The sequence below is a fragment of the Anomaloglossus baeobatrachus genome, chromosome 12 (genome assembly GCF_048569485.1).
Source record: "Anomaloglossus baeobatrachus isolate aAnoBae1 chromosome 12, aAnoBae1.hap1, whole genome shotgun sequence".
Taxonomy (NCBI): Eukaryota; Metazoa; Chordata; class Amphibia; order Anura; family Aromobatidae; genus Anomaloglossus; species Anomaloglossus baeobatrachus.
Window position 1 is genome coordinate 100,461,393 of NC_134364.1, and position 19,891 is coordinate 100,481,283.

Here is a 19,891-nt window from a genome sequence, read left to right on the forward strand (position 1 = left end):
AGGAGAAGGCGCCAAGAAAACCCATTATTGTTCCACATGTCCAGGAAAAGATAGGATAAGCTCCAGGAAACCCATTATTGTTCCAGATGTCCAGGAGAGGTTCAGGAAAAATCACAGGGAACCCATTATTGTTCCAGAGGTCCAGAAGTAGATTAGGAGAGGCCCCTGGAAATCAATATAAAAAACCCCGCAGATCATTCCACCATGTACCGAAGTGACTGGAGAGAAACAGAAGTGTGAATGGCTACTGGACAATTAGGAGGCCATTGGGACCGCTACTTCATGTCTGACTAGGTGTGGAACCATCTAACCGGATGTGGTCATTCATAGCATATTAGGTACTAACATGATTGTTTTCAGGAAGTTATTATTGATTATCAATCAATTTGCTCATTTCTCATAGAAAAGCTCATACTCCTTCACTTTCCTAACCAGAAGACGTGTGTATGTATAATTGGCAGAATGGCCATGTAGTGCACACGCCTGAACTCTGCTCCATTGATTCCCTATGGAGCTGTAGAGTCCTGCGCTCGGAAACCATGTAAGCAATGAATGGGGATGCTTTCATGCAGTAATATACCGTAATATCTTTATTTCTCTCACAATGGAACGATGTAGAAGGGAAACTACCAGGGTGCTCATGACAAGCGGAAACCACATCTGTCGAAACTTCTCTATTTTTACCAGGATGCATAAGGCTCAAGATGCTGCTTCTACTCCTCGTAATGTTTGGTATTAATTCTTGTAAGTACTCCATCTAAATGAATAACTAGAATCAATTTTTATACATTTACCGTCTGTTTTGACCTTGTGGTACTGCTAGTTATTGCATTCAGTTCTGTATAGAGATGAGTGATGGGGAGGACTCCTGTTGCCTTGTATATGAGGGGGGAATCATAGCACGTAGACGCCCTAGGACAGATGTCCCCACTTACATAGTCATTTAACATTACCAGCCAGTGGCATGGGTCTAATTTCTGAAATCATGCACCTAGTAACGCATCATAGTATATGCTGCTGCCAACTGCTTGACAGCCACCGCCACGGACCAAACAGCATGACAAATATTGCCCGGAGAGGACCAGCTGTATGTATTATCATGAAGAACTGTAACACTATTTTGAGTGACTTATTTTAGAATCTCTACAGGTCCCCGACATGCATGCATTCCCTTAAAAGTGTAACTTCATTATTGCAGCTGTGCATGCTTTAATGTGGGGCTGCCACTGCGACATTTCAGAGAAAACATCCTTTGAAAACCTGGTCCGGAACTATGTGTCTCTGATTACTAATCTCATACAGTACAGCTGCTTCTCCCAGCTCAGTCCGCGAGACAGGTTAGTGCTGTTCCCATACATAGGGAGAGACCTGTCAATCAATGGCACTGAGGCGGGGAGGAGCCGCTCTTGGACTAACTGTATTAGGGTGCCCATAGAACAGGCAGCAGCAAAGCAGATCTTTTGAGCTGTTCACAGACTACGGCTGCTCTTGTGCATTATCCAGTATATGGTGGGTCTTGTGGGGGTGTTCCTGATATATGGCAGTCTGCACTATGACATCACTGTGTATTATACCTGTACTGTAACATCTCTGTGTGTATTATCCCTGTACTGTGACATCACTGTGTGTATTATCCCTGTACTGTAACATCTCTGTGTGTATTATCCCTGTACTGTGACATCACTGTGTGTATTATCCCTGTACTGTGACATCACTCTGTGTATTATCCCTGTAATGTGACATCACTGTGTGTATTATCCCTGTACTGTGACATCACTGTGTGTATTATCCCTGTACTGTGACAGCACTGTGTGCATTATCCCTGTACTGTGACAGTACTGTGCGTATTATCCCTGTACTGTGACATCACTGTGTGTATTATCCCTGTACTGTGACATCACTGTGTGTATTATCCCAGTACTGTGACATCACTGTGTGTATTATCCCTGTACTGTGACATCACTGTGTGTATTATCCCTGTACTGTGACATCACTGTGTGTATTATCCCTGTACTGTGACATCACTGTGTGTATTATCCCTGTACTGTGACATCACTCTGTGTATTATCCCTGTACTGTGACATAACTGTGTGTATTATCCCTGTACTATGACATCAGTGTGTATTATCCCTGTACTGTGACATCACTATGTATTATCCCTGTACTGTGACATCACTATGTATTATCCCTGTACTGTGACATCACTGTGTGTATTATCCCTGTACTGTGACATCACTGTGTGTATTATCCCTGTACTGTGACATCACTGTGTGTATTATTCCTGTACTGTGACATCACTGTGTGTATTATCCCTGTACTGTGACATCACTGTGTGTATTATCCCTGTACTGTGACATCACTGTGTGTATTATACCTGTACTGTGACATCACTGTGTGTATTATCCCTGTACTGTGACATCACTGTGTATTACCCCTGTATTGTAAGATCTCTGTGTGTATTCCCTGTACTGTGACATCACTGTGTGTCTTATCCATGTACTGTGACATTACTGTGTGTATTATCCCTGTACTGTGACGTCACTGTGTGTCTTATCCCTGTACTGTGACATTACTGTGTGTATTATCCCTGTACTGTGACGTCACTGTGTGTATTATCCCTGTACTGTGACGTCACTGTGTGTATTACCCCTGTACTGTGACATCACTGTGTGAATTACCCCTGTACTGTGACATCACTGAGTATATTATCCCTGTACTGTGACATCACTGTGTGTATTATCCCTGTACTGATATCCCTGTGTGTATTACCCCTGTACTATGACATCACTGTGTGTATTATCCCTGTACTGTGACATGACTGTGTGTATTACCCCTGTACTGTGACATCACTGTGTGTATTACCCCTGTACTATGACATCACTGCGTGTATTATTCCTGTACTGTGACATCACTGTGTGTATTATCCTTGTACTGTGACATCACTGTGTGTATTATCCCTGTACTGTGACATCACTGTGTGTATTATCCCTGTACTGTGACATCACTGTGTGTATTATCCCTGTACTGTGACATCACCTTGTGTATTATCCCTGTACTGTGACATCACCGTGTGTATTACCCCTGTACTGTGACATCATTGTGTATTATCTGTGTACTGTGACATCACTGTGTGTATTATCCCTGTACTGTGACATCACTGTGTGTATTATCCCTGTACTGTGACATCACTGTGTGTATTATCCCTGTATTTGGACATCACTGTGTGTATTATCCCTGTACTGTGACATCACTGTGTGTATTATCCCTGTACTGTGACATCACTGTGTGTATTATCCCTGTACTGTGAAATCACTGTGTGTATTACCTCTGTACTGTGACATTACTGTGTGTATTATCCCTGTACTGTGACATCACTGTGTGTATTATCCCTGTACTGTGACGTCACTGTGGGTATTATCCCTGTACTGTGACGTCACTGTGTGTATTACCCCTGTACTGTGACATCACTGTGTGAATTACCCCTGTACTGTGACATCACTTAGTATATTATCCCTGTACTGTGACATCACTGTGTGTATTATCCCTGTACTGATATCCCTGTGTGTATTATCCCTGTACTGTGACATCACTGTGTGTATTACCCCTGTACTATGACATCACTGTGTGTATTGTGGCGCCCCAGGACCTGGTCGCCACAACAGCATTGCCCTCCCAAAGGGTTAATGCTGAGCCTGGAGGTAATTGGGAGGTCCATTGGCCAGCAAGTTTAACATCCAACGCAGTTCTCCCTCCGGCCAGTGGGGGAGCTCTGAACCTGGAATTCCAGGGAGCATTCCTTAAGTCTGACCTGAGGGAGGAAGTAGAGTTCAGTCTGTAGAGAGAAGTGGAAGGAAGCAGACACAGAGTGTGCTGTCCTGTGGATCTGGGGCCTGGAGCTGGAACAGCTTGGCCCAGGGAAGCAGGAGTAGCAGAGAGGCAGAGAAGAGACTCGGACATCAGAGTCTGTGGCCACCAGGGCTTAAAATACTCCCTGGTAGCCGAATCCGAAGGGCAGGAGAGCTGCAAGCACCTGGCCCATAAACAACCCCAAGGTACAGCTGCAGCATCAGGGCCCGGTGTGGACTCCAGCAGAGAAGCACCAGAGAGGGCCTGAGCAGCCTACCACAGAGGGAAAGGGACGTACCACTGGTCCCAGCAGCAAAGAGGGCCATTGCTGGATCCAGAGAAGCAGGGTCCTATCGTAGTAAAGAAAGGAACAGGAGTAGGCCTCATACTCAGCTGGCCAGAAAGATCACCCCAAGTACTTCCAGGCCGACCAGATCCCCTTCACCACCTGTGATGGTCTCCCAGGATTGGACTGTTCCTAAAGTAAAAGAGGAGAAGGTAAAGAGACTGTTGTTTGTGCCTGGTTCTTTCATTGCCTGTCGGCCCTTCACCGTGTTAGCCACACAACACCATAGACTTTCACGAGCACTAACAGTGTCCCCGGGGCTCCGCTCCACCTGTGGGGAGCAGTACCACCATTGCTGCTATATCATCACCCCGGAGGCCTCACACAGCAGCGGCGGCTTAATAGCCGCAGACCACAGGTGGCGTCACGAAACAAATACTTTAATTGCTCCCAAGTCACCAGCCATATTAAACTGACACCCACCAGGGCCACGGAGTCGGGCCCCGCCACCACTGACGTCCCCCGGACTAGTCCGGCCCGGCATCGGGTGTCCCATAGCCCTGGGGTGGGCGAGTCAAATTTTGGCGTCACGAACAGGATTTCGTGCCCGGTCCCACCGGGTACTGTGCGCCTGCAGAAACTGTGCTTAAAAGACTGTGTTACTGTTTGCAAACTGTCGCCGCCATTAGCCTCGCCGAGCGCAGGAAGAAGGGGGGCGTGCCTGACAAAGAGCGCGAAGGGAGCGCGCCATCAAAGCAGAGCGCCGTTAACCCCGCGCGACCTAGAAGGAAATTTGAAAAGTGAACGGAGCCTGGTAAGGTTCACTAAGGGGGGGGAGATGTCCGACTCGGAGGGAGGGCAGGTGGCTGCCATAGCCCGAGACGCCGCAGCACCAGCCGAAGCAATCCCAGTCGCCGTCGCCCCAGCCGCCGCGGTAGCGCCGGTAATGCCGATCACAATGCCGTACATCCCGGGAGCAGAATGGCTGCCGCAGTACTCCGGGGAGTCCCATACCTTGAGCGACTTCAGAGAAAGGCTGCACAGCTTGTTCCGGGTGTATCCACTGACTGAGAGCCAGAAGGTGGGCATATTAATGGGGCAGCTAGCCGGCGCGGCCCAGCGTGAAGTGAAGTCCTGGCCTGATACAGATAAAGGGACAGCAACCCAGATACTGGCCAAGCTAAAGAGTACTTTCGACACCCGCAGCGCAGCAGAAATAAAGATGAGATTCTTTGGGTGCAAACAACGGGCCACAGACAGCATAAGGGACTATGCCTTAAACTTGCAGGAGGCCCTGAAAGCAGTTAAACAGGTGGACCCAGAGAGTGTACGTGAAGAAGACAAACTCCTAACTGAGCAGTTCATAGAGGGGCTCCTGTCAGATGTCCACAGGACCCAGCTGCGTATCATGGTCCTGCAGAACCCTGATCTGGACTTTGCAAAGTTTAAGGACCAGGCCATCCGGGTACTGAGAGAATCTACACCGAATGACCCAGTACCCCTCCGGCCTCTTGCTATCACGTACCCAGGGGTGGTGCCTGCAACACGAGCCGCTGCAGGGGCTGAGGCGCAGTCCCTGGATAAGGATCCCGCTGCAGAGCTCAGACAGCAGGTCCAGGAGCTGACCAAGACTGTAGCTGCCCTTGCCAAGACCGTGCAGTCTCTACAAGTGACCCCATCGCCTGCAAGAATCGAGTTGGCCTCCAGCCCAGATGACGTCCCATGGATGCGACAGAGGAGGATTCCGCCGACCCGAGGCAGAGACACAGACCTGTATGATTCAACGGGACAACCGATCTGCCGCCGCTGCAGCCAGGCGGGCCACATTGCACGACACTGTCCTTTAAATGGGCCGAGCCTGGGGCCAGGCGCCGACCCCCAGGTGTAAGGAAGCCCGGCTCAACCCCCAGTCGCAGCAAGTATGTGGGAGGACGCCCGGTCCTTCCTATTGTGCTGGATGGGATCCCTTTGAATGCCCTCCTGGACACGGGGTCCCAGGTAACAACCATCCCTTATAAACTGTACAAAAGATATTGGGCTGATTCAGACATTGACCATGGCCCAGATGATGATTTAACAATTGGGGCCAGTAATGGTCAGCCCTTACCTCAAATTGGGTATAAAGAAGTAACCATTAAAGTGGGGCGGGTAGAATTGCCATGTCAGGGGATGATAATTGTAGATATTGATCGCAAAGAATCTGACCCACTGCTAACCATTGGTACAAATGTGATAGAAAATTGTATTGCCGAAGTGATAATTTTGTTGCAACAGGCGTCTGAAACTGCCAGCTCCGGGCAGCAGCGTGCCCTACAGAGGGAGATCAGAGCCCTGATGAGGAGGCAGCAGGTAGAGCTGGCCGGAGGAGAAATTGGCAGTGTGAGGGTAAGTGACCCCCCCCCATTGCAATACCCCCAAGAAGTGAAATGTTGATATGGTGTCGGGCAGCAATAGGCCTCAAGGGTCAGGATTACCATGCCTTGGTAGAACCGGTGTATTCAGACAGTAGGCCTGGAGTCCTGATAGCCAGAGGGGTAGCAGACATCCGCAAGGGGAGAGTGCCCGTCCGTGTCCTGAATTGTGGGGAGGAGGAAGCCAAATTGCCCCGGTACGCCACTGTAGCAAAACTATACACTGTCAGTAACAATACCATCAAAGCAGTGGAACCCTTGACCCCGTCCGACCAGGCGGAAGACAATGGTTCCAAGGGGCAGCTGGAAGACTGGTGCCAAAAATTACATGTGGGCACCGACTCCACCCCCTCACACCAAAAGCATGGGGTTTACCGGGTGGTACAGGAGTACGAGCGGGTCTTCAGCAAACACCCCCTAGATTTTGGGCAGGTAAAAGGGGTTAAACATCAAATCCCCACGGGTGATCATCATCCCATTAAAGAGAGATACCACCCTGTACCCCCAGCACAGTATCAGCGTGCCAAAGAAATGTTACGGGAAATGAAGGAGGCTGGGGTTATCAGAGATAGCTGTAGCCCTTGGGCAGCTCCACTAGTGCTCGTAAAGAAAAAAGATGGTACAATGAGAATGTGCGTAGATTACAGACAAATTAACCGCATTACACATAAAGATGCTTATCCACTACCCAGAATAGAGGAGTCACTAACAGCCTTAAAGTCAGCTAACTATTTCTCCACCTTGGATCTCACTAGTGGGTATTGGCAGGTTCCCGTGGCAGAGGCGGACAAGGAGAAGACTGCATTCATGACGCCAATGGGCCTCTGCGAGTTCAACTGTATGCCATTCGGGCTCTGCAACGCCCCAGGGACATTCCAAAGGTTGATGGAGTGCTGCTTGGGCCACCACAACTTTGAAACCGTGCTGTTGTACCTGGATGACGTCATAGTCTACTCCAAGACTTATGAAGACCACCTGAGGCACTTAGCAGAAGTGTTTGAGTCCTTGTCGGAATATGGCCTGAAGATAAAGCCGTCCAAATGTCACCTCTTGAAGCCAAAGGTACAGTACCTGGGTCATGTGGTCGGCGCAGAAGGTGTGGCACCTGATCCGGAGAAAGTCACCGTAATCAAGGACTGGCCAAGACCCACCACGGTAAAGGAGGTGCGGCAGTTCCTTGGGCTGGTGGGCTACTACCGAAGGTTCATTGATGGTTTCACAAAGATAGCAGCGCCCCTTCAAGATATCCTGGTGGGCCAGCCAAAGCAGGCTAAGAAGCAGAGCCCTCCATTTGAATGGAGCAGCCAAATAGAAACATCCTTTGTCCGACTGAAAGGGGCTCTCACGGGAGAAGAAATTCTGGCCTACCCTGACTACAGCCAGCCGTTTGTACTGTACACAGACGCCAGCAACGTGGGCCTGGGAGCAGTTCTGTCCCAGGTGCAGGGAGGCAGCGAGAAGGTGATAGCTTACGCCAGTAGGAAGCTTCGGCCCACAGAAAGGAACCCAGAAAACTACAGTTCCTTCAAGCTAGAGTTCCTCGCTATTGTTTGGGCAGTGACTGAACGCTTCAAGCACTATCTGGCATCGGCCAAGTTCACCATCTTCACGGACAACAATCCGTTGACACATCTGGCAACACCCAAGTTAGGTGCGTTGGAACAGCGATGGATGACCCGGCTGTCTAACTTTGACTTTACCATCAAGTACCGAGCTGGCAAGAAGAATAACAATGCTGATGCGCTGTCCAGAATGCCTCACTTACCCGAGTCTGGAGAAGACCTGGATGAACTCAAAGAGATAGAGTTACCGGCTTTCCATCACCAAGGTGTTTCCCAGTGTGAGCATGCTGTAGGAGTGAAGCGCTCGAGCCAGCACGAGGTCTCGGTCAACCCATTACTCCACCATAATTGGGAAGAGACACAGAACGGTGACCCGGCCGTGCGATTGGTCAAAGAAAAGCTAGCACAAGCTGAGACCCATCTTGGCCCAGATGCTCCAGAAGAAGCCCAGCAGCTGTGGAAGGAAAGGGGCCGACTGTTCACATACCAAGGCAAGCTCTGCAAGAGATATGTCAACTGGCGAACGAATGAACTCGTCTGGCAGATAGTGGTCCCACAGAGGGATGCTCCAATGGTCCTAGCAGCTTACCATGATAACGCAGGACACTTCGGGTGGAAGAAGTTGGAGACCCTACTCCGTGATCGGTTCTACTGGGTGCACATGAGAAAGACAGTCGAGAAGTGGTGCCGAGACTGTGGTCCGTGTAACCTGAGGCGGAAAGATGATGCCAGCCAGAGGTCTCCCCTACAGCCAATTGTCACGAAGCAGCCCCTGGAGTTGGTGGCCCTGGACCACGTGAAGTTAACACCAAGCCGGTCAGGCTATGTGTACGCCGTCACCATTGTGGACCATTACTCTCGTTTCCTGGTAGTAGTGCTCGTGAAGGACCAGACAGCCAGAACAGCAGCTAGAGCATTTTAGGCATACTTTTGTCGACCTCACGGTTACCCTGAAAGGGTACTGACTGATCAAGGTCCTGCATTCGAGGCAGAAGTGTTCCAAGAGTTCTGTAACATGTACGGTTGTAAAAAAAACAGAACCACACCGTACCACCCCCAAACCAATGGATTGTGCGAGAAGATGAACCATGTGGTTATTGATATGCTCAAGACTCTACCTCTGGAAGAAAGAAACCAATGGCCAGAGAAGTTACCAGATCTGGTAGACCTGTACAACCATATCCCAGTAAATTCGACCAACTGCAGCCCTGCTTACCTGATGCGAGCAAGACCTGGCAAGTTACCTGTAGACTTTGAGATGGGGACTGTGTCACCTGAAGCGGTTCAGGAGATAAAGATTGGGATACAGAGCGACAACAGCAGTACCGCAAGGTCCAGGAATGCGTAGAAAGGAGCCTGTCCCAAGCAAGAACGAGACAAGAGCAGCATTACAATCAAACAGCTCCAGCAACTCCCTTAGCACCTAGAGAACAGGTCCTCAAGAAAAAGCGGAGGGCGCATAAATTAGATGATCAGTGGGAGAATGAACCCTACACCATTATCCCCTCCAACTTTGACAATAGTAAGGTATGCCTCATAAGCAAAGATGAAGGCAAGACCTATCAAGCAGTTTCTCGAGACCGCCTGAAAGCGTGCCCCGAACGGTGCAGAACCCAAAAAGAAGTAGAAGAAGTACAAGAATTTCCCCAAAGTCCAGAAAAAGAGGAAGAGATGATCCAAACAATCCTTGGAAAATTCCCCAAAACTTGGACCCGAATAAACAATGCCATAGTGGTACCAGTGTTGACGTTCCCGCAGTTGGTCGAGCCAGAAACAGAAGAGGTTCCAGATCCACCTAAAGAACCGTCCGCTCCAACACGAGATGACACGCCAGCAGTGGAACAGGAGAATCAACCCCCTGTCAGTGGTGAACCTGTCATACCCTTGGCGACTCTCAGACCACGTAGGCAATCATCACGCATACCTATCAGGGTTAGGCCTACCTGTAGTGCTGAGGTAGAAGACACACCAAGTAGTCAAGGTTAGACACCAGAGCTACGCAGGTCCCAACGCAGCACTCGGGGACAGCCCCCTCCAAGGTATAGAGAGTAAAAAGAAAGAGTACTTATTAGAATGTAAATAGTTATGTGAAATGTCTGTAATGTTGTGTATAAAATGTTTTTTTTTTTGTTGAGAAAATGGACAATTGGGCCACTAGACTATGGGTGGCCAACACCTAGCTGTACATAGGTAGCACCAGTGTGCTCAGCAACCCCTGAAGAAAAACCCGTCCGGCGTGCATAGAGTGGGGTCATCAATGCTCTGACGCACGCCCAGAGCCTACGTTGGGGGTTTTATCGCGGCGGGTCCCCCATGGACCAGTGTAATGGACACCCGGCAGGGAGCCACACTGGACTCTTATAGTTGTTTAAGGTTGTAACATGTATGTCTTGTTTTGTTTTCTACAGTCCGGGAGTACTGAATTTAACTAAGGGGGAGTGTGGCGCCCCAGGACCTGGTCGCCACAACAGCATTGCCCTCCCAAAGGGTTAATGCTGAGCCTGGAGGTAATTGGGAGGTCCATTGGCCAGCAAGTTTAACATCCAACGCAGTTCTCCCTCCGGCCAGCAGGGGGAGCTCTGAACCTGGAATTCCAGGGAGCATTCCTTAAGTCTGACCTGAGGGAGGAAGTAGAGTTCAGTCTGTAGAGAGAAGTGAAAGGAAGCAGACGCAGAGTGTGCTGTCCTGTGGATCTGGGGCCTGGAGCTGGAACAGCTTGGCCCAGGGAAGCAGGAGTAGCAGAGAGGCAGAGAAGAGACTCGGACATCGGAGTCTGTGGCCACCAGGGCTTAAAATACTCCCTGGTAGCCGAATCCGAAGGGCAGGAGAGCTGCAAGCACCTGGCCCATAAACAGCCCGAAGGTACAGCTGCAGCATCAGGGCCCGGTGTGGACTCCAGCAGAGAAGCACCAGAGAGGGCCTGCGCAGCCTACCACAGAGGGAAAGGGAAGTACCACCGGTCCCAGCAGCAAAGAGGGCCATTGCTGGATCCAGAGAAGCAGGGTCCTATCGTAGTAAAAAAAGGAATAGGAGTAGGCCTCATACTCAGCTGGCCAGAAAGATCACCCCGAGTACTTCCAGGCCGACCGGATCCCCTTCACCACCTGTGACGGTCTCCCAGGATTGCACTATTCCTAAAGTAAAAGAGGAGAAGGTAATGAGACTGTTGTTTGTGCCTGGTTCTTTCATTGTGTGGCGCCCTAGGACCTGGTCGCCACAACAGCATTGCCCTCCCAAAGGGTTAATGCTGAGCCTGGAGGTAATTGGGAGATCCATTGGCCAGCAGGTTTAACACCCAACACAGTTCTCCCTCCGGCCAGCAGGGGGAGCTCTGAACCTGGAATTCCAGGGAGCCTTCCTCTACCTGACCAGAGGGAGGAAGTGGAGTCTGTCTGAAGGGAGTAGTGGAAGTGAACAGACGCAGAGTGAGCTGTCCTGTGAATCTGGGGCCTGGAGCTGGAGCAGCTTGGCCCAGAGAAGCAGGAATAGCTGAGAGGCAGCAGAGAGACTCAGACATCGGAGTCTGTGGTTGCCAGGGTATAAAATCCGTCCCTGGTAGCCGAGTCCGAAGGGCAGGAGAGCTGCAAGCCCCTGGCCCAGAAACATCCAAGGTACAGCTGTAGCATCAGGGCCCGGTGTGGACTCCAGCGGAGAAGCACCAGAGAGAGGGTCTGCGCAGCCACCTACAGAAAGAAGGGACGTGCTATTGGTCCCAGCAGCGAAGAGGGCCATTGCTGGATTCAGAGAAGCAGGGTCCTATCATCACAAAGCAAAGTACAGGAGTAGGCCTCATACTCAGCTGGCCAGAAAGATCATCCCAAGTACTTCCAGGCCGACCGGATCCCCATCACCACCTGTAACGGTCTCCCAGGACTGGACTGTTCCCAGAGTAAAAGAGGAGAAGGTAAAGAGACTGTTGTTTGTGCCTGGTTCTTTCCTCGCCTGTCGGCCCTGCACCGTGTTAGCCACACAACACCATAGACTTTCACGGGCACCAACGGTATCCCGGGGCATCGCTCCACCTGTGGGGAGCAGTACCATCATAGCTGCCATAACATCACCCCGGAGTTCTCCCATAGCAGCGGCGGCTTAATAGCCGCATACCACAGGTGGCGTCACGAACATTAACTTTAACTCATCAGCCACATATTCAACTGACACCCACCAGGGCCACGGAGCCGGGCCCAGCCACCACTGACTACCACCGGACTAGTCCGGCCCGGCACCGGGTGTCCCATAGCCCTGGGGTGGGCGAGTCAACTTTGGCGTCACGAACAGGATTTCGTGCCCGGTCACACCGGGTACTGTGCGCCTGAAGAATTGCGCTTTAAAGACTGTATTACTGCGTGTTTCACTGTTTGAAAACTGCCGCCGCCATTAGCCTCACTGAGCGCAGGAAGAAGGGGGGCGTGCCTGACAAAGAGCGCGAAGGGAGCGCGCCATCAGAGCAGAGCGCTGTTAACCCCGCGCGACCCAGAAGGAAATTTGAAAAGTGAACGGAGCCTGGTAAGGTTCACTAAGGGGGAGGAAGATGTCCGACGCAGAGGGAGGGCAGGTGGCTGCCATAGCCCGAGACGCCGCAGCACCAGCCGAAGCGATCCCTGTCGCCGTCGCCCCATCCCCCGCTGTAGCGCCGGTAATGCCGATCACCATGCCGTACATACCGGGCGCAGAATGGCTGCCGCAGTACTCCGGGGAGTCCCATACCTTGAGCGACTTCAGAGAAAGCCTGCACAGCTTGTTCCGGGTGTATCCGCTGACTGAGAGCCAGAAGGTGGGCATATTAATGGGACAGCTAGCCGGCGCAGCCCAGCGTGAAGTGAAGTCCTGGCCTGATACAGATAAAGGGACAGTAACCCAGATACTGGCCAAGCTAAAGAGTACTTTTGACACCCGCACCGCAGCAGAGATAAAGATGAGATTCTTTGGGTGCAAGCAGCGGGCCACAGACAGCATAAGGGACTATGCCCTAAACCTGCAAGAGGCCCTGAAAGCGGTTAAACAAGTGGACCCAGAGAGTGTACGTGAGGAACACAAACTCCTAACTGAGCAGTTCATAGAGGGGCTCCTGTCAGATGCCCACAGGACCCAGCTGCGTATCATGGTCCTGCAGAACCCTGCTCTGGACTTTGCAAAGTTTAAGGACCAGGCCATCCGGGTACTGAGAGAATCTACACCGAATGACCCAGTACCCCTCCGGCCTCTTGCTATCACGTACCCCGGGGTGGTGCCTGCAACACGAGCCACTGCAGGGGCTGAGGCGCAGTCCCTGGATAAGGATCCCACTGCAGAGCTCAGACAGCAGGTCCAGGAGCTGACCAAGACTGTAGCTGCCCTTGCCAAGACCGTGCAGTCTCTACAAGTGACCCCATCGCCTGCAAGAATCGAGTTGGCCTCCAGCCCAGATGACGTCCCATGGATGCGACAGAGGAGGGTTCCGCCGACCCGAGGCAGAGACACAGACCGGTATGATTCAACGGGACAACCGATCTGCCGCCGCTGCAGCCAGGCGGGCCACATTGCACGATACTGTCCTTTAAATGGGCCGAGCCTGGGGCCAGGAGCCGACCCCCAGGTGTAAGGAAGCCCGGCTCAACACCCAGCCGCAGCAAGTATGTGGGAGGACGACCGGTCCTTCCTATTGTGCTGGATGGGATCCCTTTGAATGCCCTCCTGGATACGGGGTCCCAGGTAACAACCATCCCCTACAAACTGTACAAAAGATATTGGGCTGATTCAGACATTGACCATGGCCCAGATGATGATTTAACAATTGTGGCCAGTAATGGTCAGCCCTTACCTCAAATTGGGTACAAAGAAGTAACCATTAAAGTGGGGCGGGTAGAATTGCCATGTCAGGGGATGATAATTGTAGATATTGATCGCAAAGAATCTGACCCATTGGTAACCATTGGTACAAATGTGATAGAAAATTGTGTTGCCGAAGTGATAATTTTGTTGCAACAGGCGTCTGAAACTGCCAGCTCCGGGCAGCAGCGTGCCCTACAGAGGGAGATCAGAGCCCTGATGAGGAGGCAGCAGGTAGAGCTGGCCGGAGGAGAAATTGGCAGTGTGAGGGTAAGTGACCCCCTCCCCATTGCAATACCCCCAAGAAGTGAAATGTTGATATGGTGTCGGGCAGCAATAGGCCTCAAGGGTCAGGATTACCATGCCTTGGTAGAACCGGTGTATTCAGACAGCAGGCCTGGAGTCCTGATAGCCAGAGGGGTAGCAGACGTCCGCAAGGGGAGAGTGCCCATCCGTGTCCTGAATTGTGGGGAGGAGGAAGCCAAATTGCCCCGGTACGCCACTGTAGCAAAATTGTACACTGTCAGCAACAACACCATCAAAGCAGTGGAACCCTTGATCCCGTCCGACCAGGCGGAAGACAATGGCTCCAAGGGGCAGCTGGAAGACTGGTGCCAAAACTTACATGTGGGCACCGACTCCACCCCCTCACACCAAAAGCATGGGGTTTACCGGGTGGTACAGGAGTACGAGCGGGTCTTCAGCAAACACCCCCTAGATTTTGGGCAGGTGAAAGGGGTTAAACATCAAATCCCCACGGGTGATCATCCTCCCGTTAAAGAGAGATACCGCCCTGTACCCCCCGCACAGTATCAGCGTGCCAAAGAAATGTTACGGGAAATGAAGGAGGCTGGGGTTATCAGAGATAGTTGTAGCCCCTGGGCAGCTCCACTAGTGCTCGTAAAGAAAAAAGATGGTACAATGAGAATGTGTGTAGATTACAGGCAAATTAACCGCATTACACATAAAGATGCTTATCCACTACCCAGAATAGAGGAGTCACTAACAGCCTTAAAGTCAGCTAACTATTTCTCTACCTTGGATCTCACCAGTGGGTATTGGCAGGTTCCCGTGGCAGAGGCGGACAAGGAGAAGACTGCATTCACGACGCCAATGGGCCTCTGCGAGTTCAACTGTATGCCATTCGGGCTCTGCAACGCCCCAGGGACATTCCAACGGTTGATGGAGTGCTGCTTGGGCCACCACAACTTCGAAACCGTGCTGTTGTACCTGGATGACGTCATAGTCTACTCCAAGACTTATGAAGACCACCTGAAGCACTTAGCAGAAGTGTTTGAGTCTTTGTCAAAATATGGCCTGAAGATCAAGCCGTCCAAATGTCACCTCTTGAAGCCAAAGGTACAGTACCTGGGTCATGTGGTCAGCGCAGAAGGTGTGGCACCTGATCCGGAGAAAGTCACCGTAATCAAGGACTGGCCAAGACCCACCACGGTAAAGGAGGTGCGGCAGTTCCTTGGGCTGGTGGGCTACTACCGAAGGTTCATTGATGGTTTCACCAAGATAGCAGCGCCCCTTCAAGATCTCCTGGTGGGCCAGCCAAAGCAGGCTAAGAAGCAGAGCCCTCCCTTTGAATGGAGCAGCCAACTAGAAACATCCTTTGTCCAGCTGAAAGGGGCTCTCACGGGAGAAGAAATTCTGGCCTACCCTGACTACAGCCAGCCGTTTGTACTGTATACAGACGCCAGCAACGTGGGCCTGGGAGCCGTGTTGTCCCAGGTGCAGGGAGGCAGAGAGAAGGTGATAGCGTACGCCAGTAGGAAGCTTCGGCCCACAGAAAGGAATCCAGAAAACTACAGTTCCTTCAAGCTGGAGTTCCTCGCTATTGTTTGGGCAGTGACTGAACGCTTCAAGCACTATCTGGCGTCGGCCAAGTTCACCATCTTCACGGACAACAATCCGTTGACACACCTGGCAACAGCCAAGTTAGGTGCGTTGGAACAGCGGTGGATGGCCCGGCTGTCTAACTTTGACTTTACCATCAAGTATCGGGCTGGCAAGAAGAATAACAATGCTGATGCGCTGTCCAGAATGCCTCACTTACCCGAATCTGGAGAAGACCTGGATGAACTCGAAGAGATAGAGTTACCGGCTTTCCATCATCAGGGTGTTTCCCAGTGTGAGCATGCTGTGGGAGTGAAGCGCTCGAGCCAACACGAGGTCTCGGTTAACCCATTACTCCACCATAATTGGGAAGAGACACAGAACGGTGACCCGGCTGTGCGATTGGTCAAAGAAAAGCTAGCACAAGCTGAGACTCATCTTGGCCCAGATGCTCCAGAAGAAGCCCAGCAGTTGTGGAAAGAGAGGGGACGACTGTTCACCTACCAAGGCAAGCTCTGCAAGAGATATGTCAACTATCGAACAAATGAACTTGTCTGGCAGATAGTGGTTCCGCAGAGGGATGCTCCAATGGTCCTAGCAGCGTATCATGATAACGCCGGGCACTTCGGGTGGAAGAAGTTGGAGGCCTTACTCCGTGATCGGTTCTACTGGGTGCACATGAGAAAGATGATCGAGAAATGGTGCCGAGACTGTGGCCCGTGTAACTTGAGGCGGAAGGATGATGCCAGCCAAAGGTCTCCCCTACAGCCAATTGTCACGAAGCAGCCCCTGGAGTTGGTGGCCCTGGACCACGTGAAGTTAACACCAAGCCGGTCAGGCTATGTGTACGCCCTCACCATTGTGGACCATTACTCTCGTTTCCTGGTAGTAGTGCCTGTGAAGGACCAGACAGCCAGGACGGCAGCTAGAGCGTTCCAGGCATCCTTTTGTCGACCGCACGGCTATCCGGAAAGGGTACTGACGGATCAGGGTCCTGCATTCGAGGCTGAAGTGTTCCAAGAGTTCTGTAACATGTACGGTTGTAAGAAAATTCGAACCACACCGTACCACCCCCAGACCAATGGACTGTGCGAGAAAATGAACCATGTGGTTATTGATATGCTGAAGACCCTACCGCTGGAAGAGAGGAACCAATGGCCAGAAAAGTTGCCAGATCTGGTAGACTTGTACAACCACATCCCAGTGAATTCGACCAACTGCAGCCCCGCTTACCTGATGCGAGCCAGACCAGGCAAGTTGCCTGTAGACTTTGAGATGGGGACTGTGTCGCCTGAGGCGGTTCAAGAAATAGAGGATTGGGATGCAGAACGGCAGCAGCGGTACCGTAAGGTCCAGGAGTGCGTGGAAAGGAGCCTGTCTCAAGCAAGAACGAGACAAGAACAGCAGTACAATCAAACGGCCCCAGCAACTCCCTTAGCACCTGGAGAACAAGTCCTCAAGAAGAAGCGGAGGACGCATAAATTGGATGATCAGTGGGAAAACGAGCCCTACACCATTATCCCCTCCAACTTTGACAACAGTAAGGTGTGCCTCATAAGCAAGGATGAAGGCAAGACTTGTCAAGCAGTATCCAGAGACCGCCTGAAGACGTGCCCTGAGCGGTGCAAAGTTCAAAAGGAAGTGGAGGAAGTTCGAGAAGAGGGGGAAGAGATGATACAAACAATCCTCGGCAAATTCCCCAAGACTTGGACCCGCATAAATGGTGCCGTAGTGGTACCGGTCCTGACGTTCCCACAGTTGGTCGAGCCAGAAACAGAACAGGTTCCGGATCCACCCAAAGAACCGTCCGCCCCGACACGAGGTGACACGCCAGCAGTGGAACAGGAGGATCAACCCCCTGTCAGTGGTGAACCTGTCATACCCTTGGCGACTCTTAGACCACATGGGCGATCATCATGCATACCTATTGGGGTTAGGCCTACCGGTAGTGCTGAGATAGGAGACACACTAAGTAGTCAGGGACAAACACCAGAGCTACGCAGGTCCCAACGCAGCACTCGGGGACAACCCCCTCTAAGGTATAGGGAATCAAATGTATAAAGGAGAAAGAAAGAGTATTTATTGGAATGTAAATAGTTATGCGAAATGTCTGTAATGTTGTGTACAAAATGTTTTTCTTTTTCTTTGATTGTGAAAATGGACAATTGGGCCACTGGACTATGGGTGGCCAACACCTAAATTGTTCATAGTTAGCACCAGTGTGCTCGACACCCCTGAAGAAAAACCCGTCCGGCGTGCATAGAGTGGGGTCATCAATGCTCTGACGCACGCCCAGAGCCTACGTTGGGGGTTTTATCGCGGCGGGTCCCCCATGGAGCAGTGTAATGGACACCCGGCAGGGAGCCACACTGGACTCTTATAGTACTGTTTGAATTTGTAACGTTAAAGAGAATGTGCCTCCCATATTGGGATGAAATGTATGACATGTTATGTGTTGTTTCCACAGTCCGGGAGTACTGAATTTAACTAAGGGGGAGTGTGGCGCCCTAGGACCTGGTCGCCACAACAGCATTGCCCTCCCAAAGGGTTAATGCTGAGCCTGGAGGTAATTGGGAGATCCATTGGCCAGCAGGTTTAACACCCAACACAGTTCTCCCTCCGGCCAGCAGGGGGAGCTCTGAACCTGGAATTCCAGGGAGCCTTCCTCTACCTGACCAGAGGGAGGAAGTGGAGTCTGTCTGAAGGGAGTAGTGGAAGTGAACAGACGCAGAGTGAGCTGTCCTGTGAATCTGGGGCCTGGAGCTGGAGCAGCTTGGCCCAGAGAAGCAGGAATAGCTGAGAGGCAGCAGAGAGACTCAGACATCGGAGTCTGTGGTTGCCAGGGTATAAAATCCGTCCCTGGTAGCCGAGTCCGAAGGGCAGGAGAGCTGCAAGCCCCTGGCCCAGAAACATCCAAGGTACAGCTGTAGCATCAGGGCCCGGTGTGGACTCCAGCGGAGAAGCACCAGAGAGAGGGTCTGCGCAGCCACCTACAGAAAGAAGGGACGTGCTATTGGTCCCAGCAGCGAAGAGGGCCATTGCTGGATTCAGAGAAGCAGGGTCCTATCATCACAAAGCAAAGTACAGGAGTAGGCCTCATACTCAGCTGGCCAGAAAGATCATCCCAAGTACTTCCAGGCCGACCGGATCCCCATCACCACCTGTAACGGTCTCCCAGGACTGGACTGTTCCCAGAGTAAAAGAGGAGAAGGTAAAGAGACTGTTGTTTGTGCCTGGTTCTTTCCTCGCCTGTCGGCCCTGCACCGTGTTAGCCACACAACACCATAGACTTTCACGGGCACCAACGGTATCCCGGGGCATCGCTCCACCTGTGGGGAGCAGTACCATCATAGCTGCCATAACATCACCCCGGAGTTCTCCCATAGCAGCGGCGGCTTAATAGCCGCATACCACAGGTGGCGTCACGAACATTAACTTTAACTCATCAGCCACATATTCAACTGACACCCACCAGGGCCACGGAGCCGGGCCCAGCCACCACTGACTACCACCGGACTAGTCCGGCCCGGCACCGGGTGTCCCATAGCCCTGGGGTGGGCGAGTCAATTGCCTGTCGGCCCTTCACCGTGTTAGCCACACAACACCATAGACTTTCACGAGCACTAACAGTGTCCCCGGGGCTCCCATTGCTGCCGTATCATCACCCCGGAGGCCTCACACAGCAGCGGCGGCTTAATAGCCGCAGACCACAGGTGGCGTCACGAAACAAATACTTTAATTGCTCCCAAGTCACCAGCCATATTAAACTGACACCCACCAGGGCCACGGAGTCGGGCCCCGCCACCACTGACGTCCCCCGGACTAGTCCGGCCCGGCACCGGGTGTCCCATAGCCCTGGGGTGGGCGAGTCATGTATTATCCCTGTACTGTGACATCACTGTGTGTATTATCCCTGTACTGTGACATCACTGTGTGTATTATCCCTGTACTGTGACATCACTGTGTATTATCCCTGTACTGTGACATCACTGTGTGTATTACCCTGTACTGTGACATCACTGTGTATTATCTGTGTACTGTGACATCACTGTGTGTATTATCCCTGTACTGTGACATCACTGTGTGTATTATCCCTGTACTGTGACATCACTGTGTGTATTATCCCTGTACTGTGA

The 19,891-nt window shown here is 51.7% G+C and overlaps 1 protein-coding gene across 2 annotated transcripts in view; it reads left to right on the plus strand.

Annotated features, from left to right (window-relative positions):
• Positions 1-681: 681 nt before the first annotated feature.
• LOC142258372 (SLAM family member 9-like) overlaps positions 682-19,891 on the plus strand; it is a 62,858-nt gene continuing 43,648 nt past the window's right edge. For both annotated transcript variants that reach the window (XM_075330954.1, XM_075330955.1), the window contains exon 1: positions 682-744. In XM_075330954.1, the coding sequence (XP_075187069.1) occupies positions 705-744 (40 nt within the window). In that variant the 5' untranslated portion in view covers positions 682-704. The remainder of the gene's footprint in view (positions 745-19,891) is intronic.